Genomic DNA, 27,062 nt, shown 5'->3' on the forward strand with positions numbered 1-27,062 from the left:
TGTTTCACTTTTGACAATGAATACTATACGAGGGGTTCTGTGATTATGATGGACATGCACGTTCACTGAGTCTTTCTGCTTCAGTTGCCCGTCCTGCACTGACACGGATCAGTGCAGCATCACTACGAGTGCGAGTTGATGGTTCCAACAGCGGCTGTTGAACTCGCCAACCACACTCGCTCAGGCTGACAATTTTTGTTCAAACTCCAGGCCGTTTTATATTGCATGGACAAGGCTGATTCGTCACCGGGATTAAAGTCTTACGATTAAAGGGCGTTCATAACATTGGCTGGATCGCATCTTTTTACGCGGACAGTCAGAAAGCGCGGGACTTGTATTGGAGATGATACTTTTGCCTTGCAGGTGAGTGGACCTAAATAGGTGCTTATAGTATTCAACGCGGAACTACATCTATAGGTGAAAAGGTGGGAATTATGTACGTCAAGTTATCAAATCTATCGCCTCAAGGCATCAGCTGTTTCGTGCTTTCTGTTATGCAGGAAATGCTACTTTCCGCACTTTATCTGCAGCAATTAAAGCGTCACGATACGGCCACACGAAGAGCCGCTGATAAAACTTGATAGGCCTGTATACAGCCTATAGGCTGCAGCAAAATTAGCAGTGCTATTTTGGTCAATATTAATGGCGCTTTGCAATAGCAACGTTGCTTCGAAGGTTTCAGTTAAAGCTGGTTACTCTTTGACCAAGATAACGTATAACTGGCGCCACGAACAACGTGAAAACCTTTCACATTTACAAAGTCGATATATTGATCATTAATATAACTGAAAAAGCAACTGGAAATGTTGCAGCAACATGGTGGGTAAGTTACATACGTTTATAAAATTATATATATTTATATGAAATGGGCTTTTACTGAGGCAGTCGCACGATCTTATCTTATCTGGTAAAATCATTTCAGTCAGTCGGGAAAACACTTTGCTTAAAGGGAATATATATCATTTGCTTTTGCTGTTATTTTCAGAAATGGATGGAATTGGGGGGTTGGAAATATAAAGCGAATATAGTTACACTGACTTTTCGGAGGTTTTGGGTTCGAAAATGCTATAAAAACCAAGAAAAACGATCATTTTCCTGTAGTCTGGTTCCCTGACTCCATATAAGAAGAAACAGAGCAGTTTACATACATTGGGGAATTGTAAGGTCAGGGAACCAGTCTAGCTGGCTCGTACCCGTTCATAGGTTTGTAATCGATTACAAACAAGTGCAATGGTCAATTGGGGCCAGTATTTGAAAAAAAGCCAGTTGTTTCCAACGCTGATCGGCCGATCAGCGTTGGAAATTGATACAAAAATACCACTTTTCTTGAAAATGACAGTATACCAGGTGCCATAATTTTACAGGATGCTTTAGACTGTCATTTACCAACATCGTGTTAAGGTATTTCGCAAAAACTTGGTAGTTTTATTTTTCGATGTTTGCAAATGTTGTATATTCCCTTTAATCAGCTAGTGTCCGCGGAATGTTAGCAAGATTTGCAGGTGACGGGGGAGCTGGAAAATACATAAAGCATTTCTTTCTGTCCAGATACTTTGCAGTTAGCCAAATCGTGATCAAAATGAGTGCAGTTGCTAAACATGGCTCCCGGATATTTTAATGACATTTGAATATAAATAAGAATAAAAACTACTGAATGCGCATTTCAAAGGAATAATTTATTGAAATCCGTTATAGAAGGAAAGTACAATAATCAAAATGGTTGCATACTTCTCAAAATATTTCAAATTGCATTGATTTCAGATATATTTCCAAATAAAATGTTGATAATTTACCAAACAGGTTCATGGACTCGACCGCTCTTAAAATTAGATTTCCATGTTCTCGAAACTTTTCACCGAAGATCTATTTTTTGACAACTGCACTTCGTGTAAATGTTTTGGGCAAAATGTCCATAAACTGCCAGTCGTGAACCTGCTCACTCCAATTTCGACAAAAGTGAGAACACTCAACAATGACAACCTTGGCCTTGAATTATTATGAGTATCCCATGAGGGGACATCGAGGTACTTGGGGGAAAAAAAGGTAAAACCTGCCTGGGTTGAAGTTAATGCTCTCAATAAAATGTACAGTCATTCGTACCGTACCCGGCCCCCGTCTCCCGTCCCTAGCGTCCGTCTCAATTAGCGGCCCGTGAACTGAGGCGCGTCGCATACACATCATACACGCATGCACTTGCTGATTTCTCACGCATACGAAATGAAGCGACCTATCTGCGCAGTCACTGAAACGCTTTTCATTTCATTTTCCAGACAGGAGCGGTAACCCGACGACGCAAATCATCAGGCCGTTCGATTAGCCGGTAACAGGACCCAATCACAGCTTGGATCCCGTCTAATTTGAAATCATCATAATGATGTTGTGCTCGTCTAGAAATCCCATGTGTTGCAATGCCTAGTAATAATGCGTACGACATCTGTTTAATATTTCCCCGGCATTGGTCGATCATCATGGTGGACCCTGCCGCCTCGGGTAGGCGTATGGCTGGCGGGGGCGTACGTAAACGACACCGGCATTTTGCTTCAAGCTTAAGAGGGATGGCCATTTCTACAGTACTCAAGGTAAGTCATGACAATTTGTGGGAACCGAATATGAAGAGGGGGATTTTCAGAAACCGGCTGGTCTTGGCCTTGGGATTCAGGTATTTTTTGTGCTGTTTTGGCAAAGCCGGTTTAAACCACCTATATGATAAACGGATCACCAGGCGCGGCTCAAAATGCTAAAAACAACGCAATCTGCGATGCATAAATTAACCCGAATACGGCTGATTAATAATGCAGATCGTTACGCGTTATAATACTGCTCACAGTCAAAGACAAAATCTCAAAATGGACGCTTGAATGCCATTATAATAAACTGATAATGGCGCGAGTAAGGGGCAGGTGAATCTAATTGCAATTAAGCCATGACCTTTCCGTTACCTGTAGGATTACAACATTATTTAACATGTCCGCAGTTTCGAACGAAAGGCTTATAATTATATGTCATCAGTCATATCCGTGCATATAAATGGGGATATTTTACGGCTCCGGTGAAAAGATAAAAAAAAGAAGCTATATTTAATAACATATCATGTTCTGTCTTGGATTATTTTTGGTTGTGCATACCTGTACGAATGTTTGAAGGTTTTGATGAAATATTTAAAAAGTGGTTTCCGTTTGGGGCCCCACGTACATAACAAATTACTAGAAATAACGAGGCAAGGCAGGCATAGTATAGAGCTGGTCACAGAGTGCACAGAATTCTGTTCATGATTGAATCGGAATGGCTTTTCACTGGAAGCTTCTTTTCATACATCAGCTGTATACAACGGAACAGATGTAGCCCATTCATTGGCGTTACAGTGTAATACATGTACTCCTATACGATAGCACTGCCCAGCTCTCACGAGACTAGTGGTTGTGAGACTCGGAGCAAGTCAGTCAGTGAAAAAAGTGCAAAGAGGACACACGGCCGCCATTGGTCACACAGAGGCGGAATCAAACACACAAACCTGCTAAAGAATTATTATTCCTTACTATGACCATGACCGAGCCCATCCGTTTTCGGTAAATATCGGGCAAATGTCAAAAGTCTGACCTTTATTTCACCGTCTGATAACAGACTCTACACTTTGCCCACTGATTTGTATTATAGTCTTCCGTGGAAGGAAACGGCCACCTTAAAAATAACCGAACAGGGGTGCTGGCCTTTCAGCTTATGACACATGCACTGCTCAAGATTCGAAACAAAAACAGAAGCAAAAGGGCAATATTATTCAAACCAAACCAGGGACTTACCGAACAGGAAAACCCGATTTCAACTGTCAAAGTCTAAAGTGATTACAGGTCTTTAACAGGGGAACCAGTTCTTTTGGTCACAGTTGCATAAAGTACAATTAACTTGTTCCTTAAATAGAAAACTTGGGCAAAGGTACAATTATAGTTCGCGTGGCTCTGAGCGTGTATAGTCTCGCCAGTCCACCTTCACTTGTTATGTGAACGTCTTGCTAAACACTGACCAGTCTAGTCGCAGATTCCCGTGTTTGAATTTACCAAATTGCTATCTGCAAACGATCTGAAATTCAACAGGAGACAAAATTGCCTCCGATTTTGAGTGAATTTGTTCCCGTTTAAGCCGTCGTAAATTAAATTAGCCTTCTGAGATTTCCAATGCCAGAAAAACAAAATACCTCGGGGATTCCCCTCGCGAGAAGAAACGTCACTTAATTTACAACCATAAAGATGGCGATATCAAGCCAAGTTTGTTTGGGTGTATATCAGTGCATGAATCATAGATGCCTGGGGACTATAGCACCCGTCTGTCTAATCACTGCTGCTGTGTCATCAATACTCAAAAGAAATTAATAACCTTATAATAACCTTCTTGAATCTTGACACAATTCTGGCTCTGCTGTTAACCGCGTATTTTACTCTGAACACCATTTCCTAGTCTGCGGATCCGACGTTCGTGACCTCGCGAGCCAGCCAATCGGAGTCAAATTTAGAAATTGTGGCGTCATTTCGAGCAGAAATTAGACCTAAGCTGTTGATTGGTCAGTTATCCGCCATGTTATGTAATACAACAACTTGTTATCGAAGACCCGATAGAAGGCGCCCGCTGCATGGTCAGAATCTGGAGGTCAAGACGGAGTCTTGTTTTGCATAATATTAATCGCCGAATCTGCTCAATAGACGATTGCTTTGCAAGTGGCTATTCCATAGACTAACCATTTCCCGTGCTTATTAGCCAGAAATTCTGCGCTATAACCTCCGCGATGTATATGCGCACAAGCCAAAATTCCACAAGCATATCGGCGAAATTTTCTGCTAGTATAGATTCACTGTAAAAAAAAAAGTTGGGTAACATTTGCTCAACATTAGAATGAAGTAACCTCATTGTTGGTTAATTCGGGTAAAGAGTAATTCAGGTAAAAAGTAACCAACTATTGGGAAAAATTTGCCCAAGAGTGTCGGCAGTAGCATGGAGCTACTAAACGGATAGGTCCATGTTATTATGTTGACCAACATTGGACAAATACCAACCCATTCAATGTCGAACTTTTTTTAGCGTTGCCAAGTTTCCTTGAAGTACGGGAAGCGGAAGTTTTCAGGAGGAACATGGAGGCCTAAGGACGAAAGGTTTAAAACCAACAATTGATTGTTTTCATTTTGCTGTATCGAAAAAAGAAAGAAACCGTGATGTTAAATTAGCACAGTGTAAAATGTGTATGTTGAGCCGTATTTGCCAAGTGGATCAATATAGATGACGGTGCTAATGGTGTTGATATAAACACTGCATGCATCTTTTGAAGTGTAATACTCCTCTTATAGTATTATATTCTGTAGTTGGAAATAATACTATAGCCCGAGTTCAATGTCAATAGCTACGGTGGTCAGTGAGGGGCTTGAGGGGAATGTCATTTACAACAACGAATTTCTTTGACGACATTGCGAAGTTCTTTGATGAAATCGCACCGTAAAGATTTTTGGTAATGTATTCACGTTACCTAAATGCATTGCACTTTGATAGCAATTCCGTGCATTTCTTTTGTGAATCGTGATTTTTGGTCATGTTTTCGCGATGTTGAAGAAGTTAGTGATATCGTGGGAAAGTGCCAATGTCGTGACAACTAATTTGACCTCGTGATTTCATGTTCAATGTCGTGAGTTTGTGTTGCAATTCAGTTAAACGACAAGTGATGTCGTTTGATGCTTGATGTGTAGACTCCTATGGGAAGCAGTGCTGCTTGTCCAAGGAGAAGTCGAGGTGACTCAAGTTGCACAGTTGTGCAGGTGCAGTAGACACAGGTGCAGGTAAAAACATCCTCACTTCTTAGAGTTGCTGGTGGGTGGTGGTGGGACGCATGTCTCTCACCGCCGGAAGGGCCACTGGCACTGCCTGAAAAGCTGCAAGTGATGGTGCTATTACTGCTTCCAGTTGGAGCCTGTTCCGTATTAGCATGGTGCGGACGAAGAATGAGAATTTGAATGATTTTCTTAACACCTGGATTGTTTGGATTGAAGACGATATTAGGATTTGCCTAATGCTGGGTTAAGTTGAACACAATGTGGAAAACTGACATTGACGAAGTTGTAGTGAATTTTGCAGAACATGGTTTTTGAAATGATGAATATCACGTCGTGCAAAATCCAACGACTTTATTTTTTGTTAAATGACGAAATAAATTCTAACCAGATTATTGGACAAGTTGTTCAATATGGATAACGCATAGTGTTTGTCAATACAAAAATACTACGACTGGCTCGGTATAACCTACTCCTAAAAACGTATAGGGCCTGAATTTCTTTCCTTTCAGATCGTGTGTTTGGATGGACTAAGTGCATGCAGGATTGTGTCAGTAAATTAGTTGACGTCTATAGGTTCAGTGATTAGGCGCAGGACAACATAAAGAAAACATGGGGCTTGGGGTCCGTTTGCCATTTGAGTTTAATCGGAACCCTTCCCGTATCCATTAGGCAGAGACCTTGTCATGTATTATTATGCCCGCGGATACGAGACGAGATGTAGTATTCCAGTATGTGAAGCCTCGTACTCTCCTAATATCGTGCAATCGATACACTGCGTGTTTTCATTCGAAATCCTGAGGAGTCCGTCCTTGTTTGTGTATACGAAAGATGCTGTGTGAGCGGTCTACACGATTTTCCCCAATACAAATGTTCGCCAATACTTTCCCCAACATCCTTAGGGTTAGGGTTAGGGCTAGAGTTGGGGAACATAGGCTAGGTATTGGGGAACATATGCACCCCTGTGTGACTGTGAGGTATTGACGTCTCTCTGTCCCGCATTGAGTGCATCATTTTAGATATGACGAAACTTGTGAGCACAAACGAATAGAAGAAAACGAGACAAGGTAAATCTAGTAAAGATGGTCTTACAGTGCACCAAATCAAATGATATTTAATTGATTCAGAATGGTAAAACTGTTTCCCAAATATGCTAATTGGTAACGTGATGGACATGAACAAAAAGTTGAATCGCGGTTGCATGCGTAAACTATTCCCTCCATGATGTATCATGACAGTACATGAAACAAGCACGTGTTGTAGTTCCTATACACGACATAAATAGGCAAGCCTCCTAAAACGGGTCACAGGCTAGTCTAAGTCATACACGTGATATTCAGTCAGTGAGATACCCAATGGTCAGTCATCAGTGAGGCACAGAAAGGAGTTTAGGCTGGCCCCCCTGGGCCCAGCGATAATTTCGAGGTAATGCACTTCAAGTCATGTTCCATGTTTCCACGTACCTCCTTCCTGAACATGACATTTTCCAAAGTGAAGAAAATGTGAGCGTGGATCCTGGGGCATGGCAGGATATGACATAATTGTTTGCCCATAGGGTCAGAGGCCCAGGCACCCCTCACAGGGATAGAAGTAGGACCACTGAGTTCATGGAGCAGCTATAAGCAGATAATATTGCTTAGAAGAAAACAAGTACTGATCTAAAATGAGAGAAGAGCAGTTAGTATATGACTTTGGACATTTTGAATGGTAACATTCTTGTACTCTTTTCTGTGCTGAGCATAATTCTGTTTACCGCAACTTATTTCAGTTTCAATTCAGTAGCCATTTGTTTTGCAATCACCAATAAACCAATACAAAGTGGGATAATATTAAGTACATTTTAAGGTTAATAAGTAAGAAATAATACAATGTAAACAGAAAAAAAAGAACTGAAACACGAACAGACAGACAAACAACTTAACAAACGAATCTATATCATGAACAAGCTGATGCAAGATGGAGAAAAAATCTTCACGACAATTTTGGCTCCTGTCAGCACTGTGCCGATGTCTCCCTGGTTCACGAAAGTTCCCATGATGAAATTACTCTTTCGAGATGTGCGCATGCGCGAGTGCGGGTGTTTTTGTGTTAAGCCTACATTCTTCTGCATGCCGAATAGACGAATTTCAAACGAGCATTGAAATCGAGGCTCCCAGTGCCGCCATTGTATGAATTGAAGACCTTTTTTTTTTTTTTAAATCCTCTCAACAAAATAGAGCCCTGGGGACCTCGTTTTCAATGCTAATTTGAAATTCGTCTATGCGTGACCTTTTTCCAGCACACAAGGTTCGTAGGAGGTGTTGTTATCAAAACCAGCTGAAGGCTGAGAACTTGTCAGCATTTTTTTATCAGAAAGTTACATGTCCTGATATTTATTTCAGCAGGATTCTCTCTCACAGGCAAAAGACAGATCATGTTTGAACTTGGAAGTTCCAGGGTAAACTCTGGTCCCTCGAGGATCAGGGGTGTCTGAGGCAAACACCTCATGATTGTGACACATAGTGTGTTCCGGGGGTATGACATCATGACTTTTGTAGTCCCAAGGATAGGAAGCATACATGTATCAGAGGAATGGGTCCCTGGCCCCATGGTGGCCCAAGAGGGGAGACTTTTAACGTTAACATTCCTGGTAAAAACAAACATGAGGGACCTATAATTGAAATAGCTAATCAATAATGGCTGTATTTTGGGTCATTTTAGACCATTTTGGGTCATTTAGGGGGATCAAGACATAAAGTAGGGAAAGACGAAGGCTATACATATAGGCTTTACGGCCTCCATCCACGTGTAATGTTGTGAATCCTGTTGCTGCTGTTCAATCCAGAACTTAAGATTGAAAAGATGGTTCCATTGGTGTTTCCCTTTTTGCTTGTACACACGTGCATGAATTTGATGATGATGATGAGAGAGGTCGTCTTCAGCCGACGCCTTCTCCGGAACCACTGATGGTCACCTTCCACGCATCCCGGCCCAGCATCAGCGTCCTCAGCTCAGCTGAATCTTGTTGCGCTGCGTCCCTCTTAAATACCAAAACATTGTACATGCTAATGGCGGATCCAGAATCCATTTTTTTTTATTGGGGGGGGGGGGGGGGGGGGGAGGCAGGAGGGCTCAAGTATCTTATTTTTTTCAAAAAGGGGAAGGGAAAGCATCGTGCGCTTTTCCACATTGTGATATTAAAACTAAAAGGAATGTGTAACTGATGGCTTGCGAGGGAGATACGCAACGGTTTAATTTATTTCCCGAAAAAAAATACCCCCCTTTTTGTGTGGGGGTGGAGGGGGGGGGGGCGGGGGCATGGCCCCCGTTGCCCCCCCCCCCTGTATATCCGCCAATGTTGGATGCCTGCATTTTCCTGAATATAAGCTGAGCCTCGCCGTACGAATATTGGGTTTCACATCATGAAAGCTATTAATTTACATGCCATCAATGGATTAGCACCTTGAGTGTCGAACAAGTGGTGAAACACGATAGGGGCGTCTTATACTAGCGCTGATGTATATGAATCTCATTCGGGGTATATGAACTGGTAATAAAGATTGACATGATCAGATATCCAGTCGATATCAGGGATCCAGTGACAGTGATTATAATTGAAAGCTACTAGTCTCGGGAGTAAGTGATTTCAGCAGTAAGGTTATTGCCCTCTGGTGAGTACAACGTTTTCGATATAATCGCGTTGCATTCTGGGTAATGATGACACAAACGAACCTGGGGCCAATTTCACGGCGCTGTTAAGCACAAAAATTCGCTTAGCACAAAAAAGTCTGGCTTATAGAAGCAGGTTACCAGTCAAAACTCCACGTGGTGTGTATTGCTCGTGATTACTATTCAGCTGTTGTTCGCTTAGCATGAAAATCACATGGAGTTTTGGCTGATAACCTGCTTTTATAAGCTAGACTTTTTTGTGCTAAGCAAATGTTTGTGCAGCGCCGTGAAATTGGCCCCCGAACATTTCCTCCTCGTTTTATCCAGAATTGCGTTATAAACTTCCACATACTTTTATTGGAATAATTTGATACATTATTTAGAAACTGGGAATCATCATTTGTTCGCTACCAGTTAAATCTTGAACTCCATCACCTCAGAATTTGAAGAGTTAGTGTCACTGGCATCCTTGTTGGCCAATTAAAAACAAGAGTAACATTAGTAATATTTTTGGACACGGACTCTCACAACCATGATCACATTCGTTTCACTGCAGTTGGTTTATCTTTTTTAAATTATCGTCAAGATTTCCCGTCCTGTGGAGAAATACAGCGTGTTCCAAAAAAAATGTCCCTCTCATAGACCACAGAATAATTACCAAAATCAAGTTTAATACTCAATTAAGTTTACATATTTAGAAAGCCCACTTAATTTTGTAGTTCCTGTGAAAATTTCAAAGGTCTCACTTCATTGGTTTTGAATATACAGGCTTTTATGTAACAGCAGTGCTTTCCGGCCAATTCCAAGTTTGATAAAAAGAAATGCACACTACAGACATACCATACCTTATTCCATGCTTCACTTTTATTTCAACAACTGTGTTCTTGTTTTGTTATTAAGTAACTAAAGTCAAGTTTATTTACTTTTTAAAATGAAAACTAATCAAAGTTCAGTTCCACTGGTCATGTTTGCTTTCACAGGGTGTGTTCCACTTATGGTTTGTTCTTCAATGTCCAGCTTGTAAACCTTTTAACCCTCCTGCACATCCTTCCACCCGCAAACTTGGAATGGCCTGAAAAACACTGCTGTTACATAATAGACTGTGTATTCAAAACCAATGAAGCGAGACCAATGAAATTTTCACAGAAGTTACAAAATTAAATGGGCTTTCTTAATCTAAACACTAAATTGAGAATAATACTTGATTTTGGAATTAATTAAGCAGTCTATCAGAGGGACATTTTTTGGGGGACACGCTGTATGTGATAATAATGCAAAACGATGATCAGTTAATGACCCATTGGTTTGTGTATATATTAAAAATGCATCGAGTTTCGAGTTTCACCTTGAAAAACTTATTTATTTTCAATTGCTATTTTCCTAGCACTACACGTATATTATTCAGGTTTGAATTGAGACATCGATCGAAAACATCCACCGACGTTTAGTTATGGAATAATTTCTTCACAAAATTCGAATTATTGGCTGGCAGACAATAATTCGGCTCTCGCAGGGCGGGTTCATTTGTGCGCAAAATCAAAGCCCTTTGCAGAGGGTTGCAGACGTCAAAAATCGGACTAGAGTAGTTTTATTTGTTAAAGCAAAAACATACATATCGAAAAGTCATTAAAGATAATGAATTCTTTTTTGAGAGCACTAGGTATGCCTCTTTTAATAACAGGTTTGTTTTGCATCCATTTCCAGAATGCAATGAGAATGCCAAAAGGAGAAGAACGTGAGCTGAGATGCTCTCACATGGATAAAACCCCTCCAAATATTTACACGAATGCAATTTCGATTTTTGTTAATGGGAATCTCTTCCGGGAGTTACGGGTTGGATACGCCTAAAGCATAATCTGGGACCGGTGTCATATGAAAATCGGACTCGTATGAAAACTCACTGAAAGATCACTGTTCGTGTCATCCATTATATTGCACATTTTGTCTGACTCAATAATACTGTATGGAAATGGAGGGTTGTTAATATTTCATCACATTATTTCATGTGTTGAGCAATCGTAACCTCGGGCATGTACTATGCTTCCAATCGTCTGTATGATGCAATCAGTATGATTTCACTGAGTCATATATAATAGCCGTGACTATGCATAAAACTCTGTGGTTTAAAGCTCTTTAAGTTACATGTACTTTAAACATGCTCTTCAAAAATTGTGATGGTTTTTCCCGTAACAAAATTTCAATTTGTACGTGTATTTAAACAGAAAAACTACTTTTAATTTGGATGTTTTCAACCCTCTGAAAATATGATTTTGCTATTGCGCCCATAATGCATAACAGATACACCTGAATTATTATTGGGCCGCAATTTAAAAACAAAATCGTTTTTCTTTTGGGTGACACTCGAAAACAACACGGAGAAAGCGACTTCAATTGTATACCTTGCAATATTCTTTGAAAAAAATCCCAGAAATCAAAAGAAGCATCACACGCGCAATATTAACATGCGAGTTACCCCCGGACTTAGAAACCACAACACAAATGCAATCGTGACACATCATCCCAGCGGTCCATTCAAACGAGGGAGCAAACTTGAGCCAAGTCTAGCACGAACTTATAAATCTATGCAATTAGTATTAAGCCATGCCAATTGACAAAAACAGCTACCATTGTCCTTAAGTGAACATAATGCGACATCATGAGGAAACGCTCAATAAAGAAAGAGATACTGGACGGAAGTTCCGAACCATGTGCAGTTGCGTCATGATAAATGACCTGCTTTAAAATAATAATGCGTACCGATAAATAGACCTATTTTACAGCCAAGTCGTTATTCATGGTGACCAAATTGTTCCTTGTAATAAAAGAGGCTACAGTTTGAAAACAATTGAAAGAATTTTCGTTCTTCCACTTAAATTGATGACTCTGTTACACCCCAACTGTGGCACTGCGCTAACTGTGATGGTTCATCCACAGTTGGGTACTGGGTAGTCCCAAGGGCGGATCCAGAACACAATTTTGGGGGGGGCCAAAAAAAAATTTGGTCCCCCCAAAAAAAGTGAGTCTCAAAAATTACGGCGTGGGGTTCGGGGCCCGTGAGGGCCCCGAAAATTTTTTGGATTCTAGATGCTCTGTGGTGCGATCTGAGGCAATTTCTGACCACTTTAACCAATTTTTTTTGAGGAAAAGATGGTGGTGTACTCATTGCCTGCCTTTATTGCAATGTCACATTAAAAAAAAAAAAAAATTGGTTTCGTTTTGGGGGGGGGGGGGGGGGCCATGGCCCCCTTTGGCCCCCCCCTGGATCCGCCCTTGGTAGTCCTATTACTTTAGTTTGATCATTATAGTTGGGCATGTATAACAATAGCCAAACTATAGTTGGGACTACCAAATATGAGCCATAGTTGGCACAGTTGCCACAGTTGGGGTGTAACAACTCGGCCATAATAATCCTCATCAATGACAATTGGCTCATCGAGAGCCTTACATGCACATGCCTACAACGTTTTGTTATCATGTAAAGTCGGCTCAAGCAGTCAGTCTGTGCTTGAGTTGAGGATACATGGCGAGATAGCCCTTTAAGGCAGGGATTATACCCTCGTATTGTATCCAGGGATCATTGCAACTTCGTTTTCGGCGGTCGTAAATTTTCTGTCAAAAGTTGACTCATACTTTGTGAATCGTGGCCAGGTGTCAATTAATTTCTTAGTACAGTTTGACCTCAGTGGATTCGGCATTTGGAAGTCTCGAGGCAAAGACAATGACGCACTTAGAATTATCTGCGAAAATCCTATAATTCTGGATAATACTTGTAATATTGAAGGAAATGAGGCACTTAAAAAAAAGAAGAAGTTAAAATGCAACAAACGGGAAACGTCGAGCTGAGATTCACATGCACAGATTCCAAGGGCGGATCCAGAACACAATTTTAGGGGGGGCCAAAAAAAATGTTGGTCCCCCAAAAAGTGGGTCCAAAAAATTACGGCGTGGGGTTCGGGGCCCGCTTAAGGGCCCCAAAAAATTTTTGGATTCTAGATGCTCTGTGGTGCGATCTGAGGCAATTTCTGACCACTTTAACCAATGTTTTTTTGAGGAAAAGATGGTGGTGTACTCATTGCCTGCCTTTATTGCGATGTCACATAAAAAAAAAAAAAATTGGTTTCGTTTTGGGGGGGGGGGGGCCATGGCCCCCTTTGGCCCCCCCCCTGGATCCGCCCTTGACAGATTCAAGGAACAGCTGAACAGCTAAATTATATTTTCTCGATATAACGGCCTATAACGTTTCAGTGGATTTACTGGAAACTTTTCAGATACACTGAAAATGACGTGTCATGCTAAACAATTTCTCACAACCGATCGTATATAGGCCCACGTGTGTAATTGCTGGAGACAATGAATGAATAATGATCTGGAATGATCAATACACAAAACTGTACCGGACGCGTTCTCATGCCAACAGTCGCATTATTGTCTGGATCACATCCTACCTAGCGGATAACAAGAGTTGACTTGCCCCAGTGGGGATTCCCCATTTGCTCTGGTTCGGATGGAATTTTGAAATATCATTTGCAATCTTTCTACATAGTGTGTCAACTACATAGTGTACGTGTCAACCGCGCCCACCAACTTGAAGCGTAATTTTGATTGTTGCGTAAACGTGTTGTTGGAACAATCACCTGCTCTGCGTAACGCAAAAAGAAATTGCCGGGAAAAATGCCAAGTTTCCCTTTTCCAAGTGCATCCTACATATCGTGTAGCCTACAGTAGTTAAATGAAACGGTGAATTGTGATAGATGTGGGGGATGACTTCGACTATTCTGGAATATGGATTTGAAAGAGATGTCTAGGCCTGGATGCTATAGAGACAGTAAAACAAACATGGTCTACTCGTGTCTTGTGTTTAAATAATGTTTTAATTGAGGATACTGCTACCTCGTTCCCATGGCGTCGAGTCGTACTCTAACACTAATTTCTAGAAGTTGATACCCGGGAACAAGGTTGAGGGTAAACCGTCCCCCCCCCCCCCTTGTCAATAGGTGTTTACAACTGGTTGCAAAGGTTATGTGAAGGATTGTATGGTAAATAAGTGTAATTATATGCTTGGAGTGTATTTTTTCCAGTTTATGCCATGTTGGATTCTTTCGGGATTTGCTGCAGTTTTAACGTGTGCAGTTTTCACGTATATGCAGTTTTCATGTGTGCAGAGCCACGCTCGTTAAGTTCTGACATAACACGCAAAATTAATGTAAATATTATGTGACCCTGCACGCCAGCCAGTCGGAGTCGACTTTAGAAACTGTGACGTCATTTCGATCAGGAATTTGGACCGCAAGCTTTCGATTGGTCGATTTGGCTGTCATGTTTTTGTAACACAACGGGTTACCGAAGACCCGATATAAAAGAAGGCGCTCACTGAATGGTCAGAATAATCGAGGTCAAGGCGCAGTCTTGTTTTGCAATTGCCGAATCTGCTCGCTTTATCGTAGACCCTAGCTGTGCAAGGGGATATTCCATAGTATAAGTGGATCTGGAAAAAAAACACTTTATCCGACGTTTTGTCGTCTTCAGTGGAATATTACCCCTTTTTTCGGGGAAAATCAGGTTCCGTTGCTGTAAATCCTCGTCAGGCTGAAAATGGTCTTAAAATGGGGCATTTTCTGCGAAAAGGTTTTGTCGGGATTTTGAACTCAAGCAAACTTTGACGTTTCTACTGGCAGCCCCGCTGTGTCCGGACATAATCATGATAACAGGGATCCATGTGTACAAGACCTCCGGAATTGCCCGCAACATTTACCGTATACTCATCGGGGTTTTCCGGGTCATCGACCAGATTTTTCCCCTTAAAAATATCTGCTGGCAAACCGCAAGTTTCAACCGGAACTTGTTGCTCTTGCAATTAAGAAACTTCCTTTTCACCGTCAATTTTATTTTTAGTTGACCGGTTGCCGGCTTTTAGGGCTGATTTTTTTTGCTGACTGCATGACATAGTTGGGACCAATTTTTCGATCATGTTGTTCTCTGAGAGAGACAGGCTATAAGTATAATTATTATTGCATCTCAGGACAAGTCTTTGCAGGGGATCGAAGCACATTATGGGTACGGGTCCTTATTGTAGAAGGCAATATGTTTGGTAACAACAAACAACACTAATAAAGCACACTAGTCCTCAATAAGCCATTTGCGAGTAACCTATACCCTTTGGGATTTACATTTGAAAAACGTCTGGTACAATGACTTGCTCAGAATGCTTGGCACATTTTAACTGTGAATTCTCCAGACCAAAGACACTGTTGCTAATCACATGATTCGGGGCAAACCTTGCATAGTTACGTAAGAGACGCTCAGCACCAATACATCGTTCACAATGGGTGAGAATGGCACAAAGACACCAGACAATGCCGGAGCTGGGGGTTGCTAGCATAAGGCTTGCCCCGAATCACGTGATATAGTAACAGTCTCTTTGGTCGGGAAAATGCTACGTTAAAACGTGCAAAGCATTGTATTAAGTCAGCGTTCCAGATTTTATTCAAATTTAACACGCAAATGGCTTATTTGAGCGAGTATATCTGGGCACGGGTCTCGGGCAGGGGGTGGGGCTAATTAATTATAATTCACCAGAGCATGCTGTAGTGGTGGGGTAGTGGGTCCGGAAGGAGGGGCTGGGGAAGGTGATAGGTGGTAATTGGGTGAAGCTTTGGTCGGCGAAAATTTCGTCATCTCTGACAAGACTTTTATTCAAAACGGTCGCTTTTGGGCTATGGTTTTGATACGCATGCCTCCTACCAAACTAGGTTGCACTAACTCAGTGCACCTGAAATCGGGTCATCAAATCTGAACAGTTTGGCCATTACTTTGGTTTGAGTTTTGGACACCCATAGCATAGCCTGCGGTGTGTGGGACGCACGTCTTTATAGCGCATACAAGTACAGCGCGTCCCAAAATACCCGCAACATTTTTGGGGGGCGAATTATAGCGTCGCCATGGAAACACGTACCGCCATTATTGTTATATTATTTTAAAGCTTGGAATCTTAACTTTATCCCTGGTAATTATTGGTTTGATTTTCAAAAAGGGTTTTGAAATTGTGTTCAAATAAAGGCATGTCGAACACAAACTCAACCGATTTCAAGGAAAATCAATCATGCGCATTTTTTTTCTAATGTGGAAATTTCTCATCATGTTCATGATGTGACGATCTCATTGCCTTTTACTTTCTGTGTTTCCTTTTCTTTTGGATCCCAATTTTGTTCTTCGTTTCAAGTTTAATGTGTTTTTAATATCAATCAACTGTTTTTTTTTTGGTTCTTTGGGGGGGGGGGAGTTAATATTTCAATAGCTTATTGACTTGAGTTTGCAGGTATACCGCGCGCATCATATTTTCCTTGAAATCGGTTGAGTTTGTTTTCGACATGCCTTGATTTGAACGCAAGTAATTTTTAAACTCTTTTAAATATCAACCCAATATTTGCTAGGGATAAAGTTAAGATTCCAAGATTTAAAATGGTGTAACAAATAACGACGGTACGGTATGTGTCACCGCGCCGACGATAGAGCCCCGCAAAAAAAGTTGTGGCTATTTTGAGACGCGCTGTAGATCAAAGACCGCGTTATTAGTTGGTTGTAATTTACTTTTGTGCTAGTTTATTGTACAGAAATGTAATTCAGATTTACCTTTCTTCCCCCTTTTTCATTTAAGTAAGTAATCATTTGATTTTTAAATCTTTGTTACAGATAATAGTTGTTGCGTGTATCGCCAATCCATCAAGTAAGTAAAAAATCTCATAACAGTGCCAGTGGAATATCGACTTAACTGATTTGTGTTGCTTATAATATCTTTGCCAAAAGGCAACGATAGTTTCGAAACTGACTGCGATTTTTGGCCAAGGACGCTTTTAAAAACGAAAGTACATTGTATATTTACATATACAACGGAAAAGCTAAGAAAATAAACAAGGATATCAACATACTGCAACGTTTCATGTTGCCCCTCACACTAAAACTAAATGGAAAAGGTTTCACACATCTGTTTGGTAAAATACGTGTGAAACAAAGGGCAAGCAATTGAAATAACTTTCCAAATCGCCACATAAACATAATATAGTACTTTCTCTTTGGTCTCTTGTAACTTTTAATCCACTTCCGTTCTATTCCCCGTCAACTTCAACATCATCCTCGCCGACGCCCCTCCCTATTAAAAACGAACGTTACGACTGCCGACACAGCGCCCTCTGTCATCGGTCATTCCACAACAACACAAGTGTTGACAGCTGCACTTCAACATGGAATCGCAGCTAGTCCAAGCTCCTCCATACCAGAAGTTGTAATTCCTGAAACTCCCCAAGCCGAAAGAACCAATGTGTCTGAAAGCCGGACAAACGTCTTGACATCTACCGAAACTTATCTGCCTACTGGTCCGGAGAATGGAGCCCAAGCATCGGCCACGGCGGGCAGAACGCCGAGTGATGTACCGCCGCCGGAGCCCGCGTCTACAACGGGAATGGCATCAGGCGTTTACAGAACATCATACCGTAAAACAAGTTTTTCTCCCCCTCTAGTCCCTTACACAGAATACTTTTCGTCCCAACTGAATCATTAAATGAACATATGAAAAAAAAATTGTTGCAATCTGACGCCACGTCCGCGATTGTGTACAAAGTTTGTGGAGAGTTAAGAAAGTTTCTAAGTATTTCCTAACAAAATTGGAAATGTTTCTCAGACTCGGTCCCAGATCCGGAAAGAATTCCATACTGGGCCACCACTCAGACCTCCTGCACTAAGTCTATGGGCCATGACAGAAAAAATAAAGATTTTCAGAATTTTTGCACTCCATAAATAGTGTTTCTTCATCATATTTACAACTTTTGGTACGTTTCAGGTCATATTAGGGAATAACTCTTGCCATAGATTAATGTCTCAGAGTCTTATCCCTTATGAGTTTTGCAATGACCATTTTGGAAGGAAAAAAAGGGCCTCCTCCTTCCTTTTTTTCAAAAAGCAGGACGCTAAACATATGTTTTTAACTTGGCCTTAGTTCGTTAAGATATTAGCCTAGGCCTGTATACTACTTTAGCTAGCCCCACTTGTGTGGCCTCCATATTGCTGCGCTGTACGTTAGGCCACACGTGGTTTTCCAACCTACTGAGGAGTTTAATCCAAACACTGGCGCACCCTTTTTTGATATTTTTTTTACACACCACTGTATATGGTTGTAATTCTATGATTTCTCATCTTTTGACCTCCGGGTAGATTAGGTACGTCTTTCTTCAAATTTTTTGAGAAATTTAGACATCTTTCTGGAGTACATATGCGCCAGTTTCGGACTAAACTCCTCAGTAGGTTGGGAAACCAGACGTGTGGCCTAACGTACAGCATACATGTAGCAATACGGAGGCCACACAAGTGGGGCTAGCCTGTATACATGATATAATTTCACAACCGAGAGAATGTACACAAGGCAAAGACAAAAAAAGTTGGTCGTCCGTTTTTTTCCAAAAGGAGGAGGATGCGCGTCTTTTATTTTTTGTTTTTAATATTTTTTTCTAAGATTGCCGCCAAGTATTTCAAATCAAAATGGCCACCAATTTCGGTTCAAAAAGACCGACAGCTTTTAATTAGCCATCCTAATAATAGTAAGTAGAGTCAAAATATTCATGTTAAAGTTAGCTTTTTGAGATGAGGGTGAAAAAAAAAAAAAAAAAAAGGATGCGGCTTAAAAAAAAAAAAAAAAAATTCCCAAAAAGGAAGCGGGCGAGGACTCTAAACGTGTTTTTATTTTATTTGGCCTAATAACCACATTTTGTATTCACATTTACAGCACTGCCTCGGCCTGTCATCAATGGTACGAGTGTGGACGTTACAGCCCATGGAGTCAGCCTATGTCTCGTCGAGCCTGTTGGTCCAGAGGGATCCATTAATTACTTCCTGATCACCGAGTCTTACCTTGACGGTACACGGACATGGAACCGCAGCCACGACCTGCTTAACAGCACAACGGTGTGCGTTCGCAAGCAGGATCTGGTTGCTGGCGTACTATACAGCGTGCAAGTGGTCGCACGAGATGACGATCGCGGAAGGTCCGCGAGTGAACTCCTGAACATCACAACAGGTGAACAAGTGCATAATGAGCATTGCTCGTTATAGAAGTACCTCAAGTAGGTTAAAATCCTACATGTAGTTTAGGCCAAAAAAAAATAAATATTCGGTCTCTGGTCAGACCCAAGTTCCGGAATTGACGCGGCCACGCGGCTTTTTTTTTTTTTTCCTTCACGCTTGGATTGTACAGACAAGGTGGGTACTATTTTGCTTTTTTGGTGTCCTCGTGTACATTGGTGTCCTCCATAATTTGCCTTGGTGCTTTCGATCATTTGCCTTGGTGCAATTTCCCATTCCTTGGTGCTCTGTGGTAAAAAAAATTGAGGAGGTGCGGTAATAGAGGGCGCTGTTGGAGCTACCGCGGAACATTTTGGAAAAAAAGAAGATCGACGCGCATGGTTAAAATCGACGCGCGCGCTGACCAGAGACCGACTTATTTTTGTTTTTGGCCTTACAGATGGTGATTGGTGTATCATTTGACGTTCATGCTAGACCTTTAACCACGTCGGTTGACGTGTATACACACAAAGGTTTTGCCATATTCGGAACGGTGACGGATATATATGCAAAGCAAGGCCAGAAATATCTGTCGGTAACCTACTCACAGCGAGCAAGACCAGAAATATAAGGGTGTGCTACCCGCAAATGATGGCCAGAACCATCGATGGCCTGGCATCGAGGTTCGTGAAAATCTCTCACCTGGGTCCGGTTGATGTCAAAATAATCCCGGCGCGAACTGGTTAATTGCCAAATAGTTCTCATTTTGAACAAACGGGATCCACATTTTTTCTTTCCTTTGGTCATGTGTGCGTGTTATTTGATTTTTTTTCTGTGAATAAGGATGGTTTGTACTTTGGTACAAGACTTCAGTATGCAACAAAGTATAAATGATTAAGTTTCAGATAGTGTATGCAAAAAGCAGACAGTTGATGCTGAAGTGGTTTCTTGATGTGGTTTCTTCTAAAACTTCTCTTGTAGGCCATTAAAATTGAAAAACAACCAAAGAGAGTCTTGTTTAAGGGCTCAATGTAATTTGTTTTAATGCTATCCTTGAAAATGCACCTTTGTGTCCCATTAAACTCAATTTTCAATTTTTGTTTTGCTGTTTTGAAGGGTATTTTGGTGCCTTTTTGTTTTTATGCTAATGCCAATTTCCATATTCATGAGTAAAACTGTGATGTCATTCCAGGCAAAAACCTCAATGTTGCAGCTATTTCCGCACAAAAAGTCGCCAGAATTTTGCATATTTTGTGTCATAGATTTTCTTTTCTTTGGTGATTCTTTCGTGTTGTGTAAGTACATGGCAGTAAGCCAATGAGCAACTCTTTTCATACATTTAAGAGGAGTAGCAAGTTGCACAAAATGTGTATCGCACGGACCATTTAAGCTTGAAATTTCCTTTTTTTTTGTGACTTCCCAGTTTCATGCCTAACAATATGTTAGTGACTTTTCAATAGCTTATTCCACGGACCGTCACAAAGCAAATCAGAAGGTTAAATATTTTTCCGTTTCTCCTTCACAGAACTTCCTCCGATAGAACTGGTTCTGGATCCAGTCTTGGAACTCCTAGAAGACGACATGACAGAGGCGACCATAGATTGGTCCTTCCAGAATCTCACCCACGTTGAGAGGTTTGTCTTCTCCTACAACCAGACCGACAACTATCCGGGTGGATTCCAGCAATACGAGACACAGAATCTTAGTGGCTCGACCCGTAGCGTCACCCTAAAAGGGATTTACCCCGGTGCTAACTATGACCTGTATCTACAAGGCTTCAGCGGGCCGCACACCACGACTGTCGTAAGGCGATGGACCCCAGGTAAAGTTAAGTCCTGGATTGAAGGAAAGAAGGGTCATGTAGGGGGAGTTATGAGCTGGACAATGGTTCTATTAACTAAAGATACAAGGGTTAGTTTCTGGCTAGCAGAAAATTTTGGACCGAGCAGTTCTGATTCCTCCCCATTTAATCAAAAGTTATCATTGATAAAATAAGATAAATTTCAACTTCAGAGGTGACTCCTTGCATATTTTATCCTACAGTTTACCGTCTGTCCCTCATTATGTGCAGTAACACACAAACACAAATGCATTCAGAAGCTTCAAATAAAAGTCGTTATTATTTTCAGAAAAACTTTCAACTTAATCGTGTACCTAAAAAAAATAAGTATTGAGTTCTTGTCCATTAGTGTAAAATGAAGACAATTTGACAACATCAAGAAATGGATATTAACTGTTCCAGTGAAACAGTGCTGGTAAAGCAGAATTCTTGCCACCAATGGCAGCTTTTCTTGCATAATGATATTTCTCTAATGTTACGCTCTCTTTTGGTGGACCCACAGCAACAGAGCCGCCTTCCCATCTGACACCCCTGGCCACTACCTCCACCACCATGGAGCTGGCATGGACCTTCCCTCCACATACCCCTAGGCCTCTAGTCAGGGAATTCCTGGTAAGCAGTGATGTTTACACATTTTTAAACGTTGAAACTTAGCAATCAAAATCGCTTAACTCAAATTAATTCTGGCAAAGGCATTCTGTTCGTCCGCTTGTGTCCTGATTTGTGATTGGACTTGTGATCGATTTGTGATGGACTAAAGATTGACTTGCGGTGGACTCTGCTACAAGTCTTGTGCTTATAAATAAAACGAAAAATGTCCATTCACATTACCAGGTCACCTACAGGGTCATCAGTGGCAATCCCTGGAAGCACGGTGGCCAGGCTGTTCAGTGGACCAACGACACTAGAATTGTTCTGGAGGGTCTGATCCCAGACGCCAAGTACGAGGTGAATGTCAGCACCATCAGTATCAGCGGTCGGCCCAGCTATGCCAGAACAGTCATCCATGAAACAGGTGGGTGTTACAGAGACACAGGATGGCATCTCAATTTGACCACTCACAGGTGTCAAGTGTACGAGACATACATGCACATGCAGTCGTGAATTTCTATACGCCCGAGGACAATGCTTTGTGCTTACCTTTGTCCCTGTAATATAACACTCTCCCAGAGACTATAAGCACATAACCGTACGATCGAGGACCATTTTCAACAAAAGACCCAACTCCCGAGGACTGAAAGGATCTGTTGTTCTCCCTTTGTGTGTCTGTCCTCAGGGGTTATGTAGAACACGTACATACCGACAGTCGTATTGTACCATTATGTTTGTGAACAAGGCATTGTGTTTGCCTTTGTTCCAATAATCTAACACTCTCAGATAGACTAGGCACACAGACTTACGTCCGAGGACTGTTTTCAACAGAAGATGGACGTCAGAGGACAACAAAGAATCTGTTGTTCTCTCTTTGTTTACCATTACGTCTGAGGACAAGGCATTGTGTTTCCCTTTGTTCCTATAATCTAACACTCTCCTGTAAACTAAGCACATGGACTTACGTTCCATGACCGTTTTCAACAGAAGATGGATGTTAAAGATATAGTCCATCATTTGTAATTTGTGCATGTTGTTCGTTTGAAGCAACAAAAGTGTTCAAAATCTAATGAAGGATACTGAACAACTAACCTGATGAAGTTTCAGCTCAGCTTCAGCTGTATATTCCGAGAAAAAAAGCATTCTAGGATCTCAATTTCAAATCAAAAGTTGTGAATCATGTTTTGAATTATTTTGAACTGCAGCTATATGCGATGTCGCGCACTGATCCGACGAATTATAGCAACCGCGCGCGCCTGTGCGTCGTGCCAATGCTTGCGCGCGCTGCGCCGAATGACAAAACGAACTACTAATTAAAATTTTCCTACGGTGCGTCTTAAGACGCACCGTTGGAAAGGCCTTCTTTCGTTGATTACTTCAAAATGATAGCTTGCCAGAAAGATTAATTTCACAGGGAGTTTAGTCCACTTACTATCTTTCAACCAAGTATGTTTTTCAACAATAATACGCCAGTTACTTTTTCGGATGGCTGCAAATGATGGACTATAGCTTTAAGAGGACAACAAAGAATATGTTGTTATGTTGCTGCCTTTGGGATGTATGTAATACAAGAGCTGCTCCACACATGTACATGTATAGGTTGAAGAACACACTACTATTAAACTTTCATCTGTTTGTGTAGAAACTCATAACGTCTGTGTGATGGTACCAGGCGCATATGGAGGCAGTGGCATATTAAATTTTCTTTGAACCATATTTAAGAAGGGTAACCTTTCCAGTGAATGCTCATCATTAGGCATCCTTCTATATTTATCATTTAAAGTGTCTGTCACGTCTCTTCTTTGTATAGTCACTGTCGAAGAATGCTCGTGCACAGAATTCCTTGAAAGAATTTGCATGAGACACGAAAGAGACAGGCCGAATTTCTTGGCTTTGCTTACAGTTAGTGAAAAGTCCATAACAGAAAATCCTGTGCTTACGCTAAGCTTTTGTTCACGCGTTAGCGAGTAATTTAGACTTCTGCGCATGCGAACACCCCGTGCTTACTGGGTTAGCAAAGCATTTTTCTGCTATCGCGATTAGCACAAAACAGTGATCATAAGCATGGAATTCTGTGGTTAGCAAAGCCATGACCAAACAATGAGCCAGAAATTTTGGCTTCAAATTGACACCGTTGCATAATATTCAAACAAAGAAGCTGACTTGCAATGTCTGAAATAAACCACGAAGAATTGAGAAAAACATGGCCTTCTGGGGGTCATTACTTTTCCATTTTCCTCAAGTCTTCAGATTTTCCTTTCCTTTCTTCCCCCCCCCCTGCTTTTTGACAGCAATTGCACCGCCCCATATCTCCACGGTCTCTGCCACCAGCACCAGCTTCACTCTCGTCTGGGAGCCACCCCGGGGGAACTATCAACATATAGTGACCTGCTCCAACTGCCTGTTGAGGTTTCAGACGCTAGCCCCTGGCGTGAACAGGGCTACCTTCGGAGGACTGAGGCCAGGGAATGTCTACAACGGCACCCTGGTGGCGCTGAAGGACAGTCTGATCAGGAGTGATCCCACCACCTACAGAGAGCTGACTTGTAAGTTTCATCTGGGACACCAAATTTGTGTCAAATCTTTCAAAGAGTTTTTCTCCAAATTGTATTTCCACCACATGCTTGCGTTTCAGTTGAGGAAAACCAAAATTATTCTATTACGCATCAGTGTACAAAGTGCTCGGGCACACCCGTGTGTGAGTTGTGAAACCGAAATTATTTATTACGTGGTTTTCACGAACTGAAAACACACAGCGTGTGAAAATGGTGATAGTTTGTACAGTCAAACCATCTACAGGTAGACCATTAACAGTAAAAAGTAAATTCTGCTATGAGCCAGTCTAGTCCATCAGGCCGGCGTTTATCTCCGGTTCCCTTGGCATGAAACGACAGATAATATTTCCATTTTCCCTTGATGGAATGCCAATCCATCGCTGGTTACTCCTGGACGCAGAGAGGTAAGGGATGTTGATGTCCCTTATATGGCCAACAACTGGATTTGAACCCACGACCCTCTGATCACTAGTCATGATTCCTAACCATTAGGCCACACTCCTCCACAGTTAGACCATTACCGCAAATCAAACCAGGCTTTAAAAGATCAGTTGGCTGATCAAAAAGCTGTACAGTACTCTAAAAACTGTAGACCATTTTGCTGTGATCCTTATGTCCGAAGGCAAAGTTGAGCAGTGAGAAGAACCAAATCGACAGTTCATCTAGTTTACATATAAATTTCAAAATAGATGCATTGACAAAAACAAGTTAACAATCCACCCCAAAAAGTTTAATACAAAAACAAAATTAGGTAAACTGGTTTCAAGTATTTTCGAATAAAGTAGAAAGACTTAAGCAGCAAATAATTCCTTCTTCCAAGATCTTTCAAATACTCTCTCCCTCTTTTCTTTTTTTCCATTGAACCCCTTTACTTTAAGATCCACATGGACCCTCCGTAGTCCACGTCCGGTTGCTGGACCCCCACGGTACCAGCCTAGAAGTCTCCTGGCATGCCAGTATCTGTCCTGGCTGCATGGTAGATTCCTACACCACCTCCCTCATGATCTCCAGGACCTCCAGGCGATTGTATTGGAAGCACTCCAACTGCCTGGTCGGCACCTGTCGTGTGGTGTACGACTCACTGCAGCCGGGCCAGGAGTATCACGCGGAGGTCAACGCGGTCAGGATGGATCTGTTTAGCGATCCGCCAGCATTATCCAGGAATATAAGAATACGTGAGTCAATCGAACGTATTGCCTCTCTGATTTTGACAAAATCCAATTTTGGATGATTCTGCAGATTGAGGAAGGTAGAGAAAGAAGGTGGCTACAAATGAGACAAGAAAAAGCAATTTAAAGAGAAAGAAGGAATCTGTTGATATTATTCTTGAAACTTATAAGTTATAAGAGGAAAAATAAGATCTTGGCAAGGAGTTGCACTGCAAGGCAGTATGAGGGATGAAACTTGAAGAATTGTTAACAACTCCGACGGATTTTTTTTTTATTTGCTCCCTGAAAATGGTTCTGGTGGGCATGGTATGGAAGTCAGTCGTTAGATAATTAGTGTTTGATCGTTTTTGTGTGAAAGCACCTCTAGCAGCGTGTCAAGGGCTGAACTCGATGAGAAAGTATGCTATTATTGGAGTCTTTTACTTTTTTTTTTACCTTTCTTATTTTTTCCAGAGTCCCTCCGGTTCTTTTCAGAACCACACATACTCACAAAAGAGACCTTATCTTGTCTTAATGCAGCTCTATTGTTAAATCTTACGAGGTTTATTTCTTTATTCCTCCTTTGCAAACATACATTTTGTAACAAGTGGTCCCTTCTGTCAAAATCAATCAAGTGACTGTTTTCAACAGTTAAGAATTCCCAGCCTACATATAAAGCAGGATTGACTGGCTGTAACTGTTTAAGTAACTTGGTACAGCTATGCTTTGTCTCCGGGTGAGTGATAAAACAGCTGTGACCACAACTTGCCTGCTTTGTCTGTTGACCCAGTTTGACCAGTCACAGTGCTTGCTTGACATATGATCTGACTGCTGGTGACTAGCCTTTGTTAACAAGTATACTACAGGGGAAGTGGAACTGTGGAAGTGAATTTTGACTGTCTGTGACTACTTAAAGCTACAGTCCATCATTTGTAATTTGTGCATTTTGTTTGTTTGAAGCAACAAAAGAGTTCAAAATCTAATGAAGGATACTGAGCAACTAACCTGATGAAGTTTCAGCTAAGCTTCAGCTGTACATTCCGAGAAAAACAGCATTCTAAGATCTCAATTTCAAATCAAAAGTTACTGAATCATGTTTTGAATTGTTTTGAATTGCAGCTATACGCGACGTCGCGCACTGATCCGACGAATTATAACAACCGCGCGCGTGTGTGCGTCGTTCCAATACTTGTGCGCGCTGCGCTGCACTGAATAACAAAACGAACTACCAATTTAAATTTTCCTACGGTGCTTCTTAAGAATCACCGTTGGAAATGCCTTCTTTCGTTGATTACTTCAAAATGACAGCTTCCCAGAAAGAATAATTTCACAGGGAGTTTAGTTCCCTTACTATCTTTCAACCAAGTTTGTTTTTCAACAATAATTACGCCAGTTACTTTTCGGATGGCTGCAAATGATGGACTCTAGC

The 27,062-nt window shown here is 41.4% G+C and overlaps 1 protein-coding gene across 1 annotated transcript in view; it reads left to right on the plus strand.

The window, feature by feature from the left end:
* The window catches only part of LOC119741874 (receptor-type tyrosine-protein phosphatase H-like), a 40,637-nt gene continuing 13,575 nt past the window's right edge, over positions 1-27,062 (plus strand). Inside the window, 10 exon segments of the mRNA XM_038217803.1 lie at positions 1-363; positions 2,271-2,579; positions 17,142-17,175; positions 17,633-17,938; positions 19,225-19,515; positions 21,025-21,321; positions 21,842-21,951; positions 22,174-22,354; positions 24,222-24,476; positions 25,364-25,660. Of these exon segments, the coding sequence (XP_038073731.1) occupies positions 2,409-2,579; positions 17,142-17,175; positions 17,633-17,938; positions 19,225-19,515; positions 21,025-21,321; positions 21,842-21,951; positions 22,174-22,354; positions 24,222-24,476; positions 25,364-25,660 (1,942 nt within the window). The 5' untranslated portion in view covers positions 1-363; positions 2,271-2,408.

The sequence above is a fragment of the Patiria miniata genome, unplaced genomic scaffold (assembly GCF_015706575.1).
Source record: "Patiria miniata isolate m_02_andy unplaced genomic scaffold, ASM1570657v1 HiC_scaffold_5, whole genome shotgun sequence".
NCBI classification, from domain to species: domain Eukaryota; kingdom Metazoa; phylum Echinodermata; class Asteroidea; order Valvatida; family Asterinidae; genus Patiria; species Patiria miniata.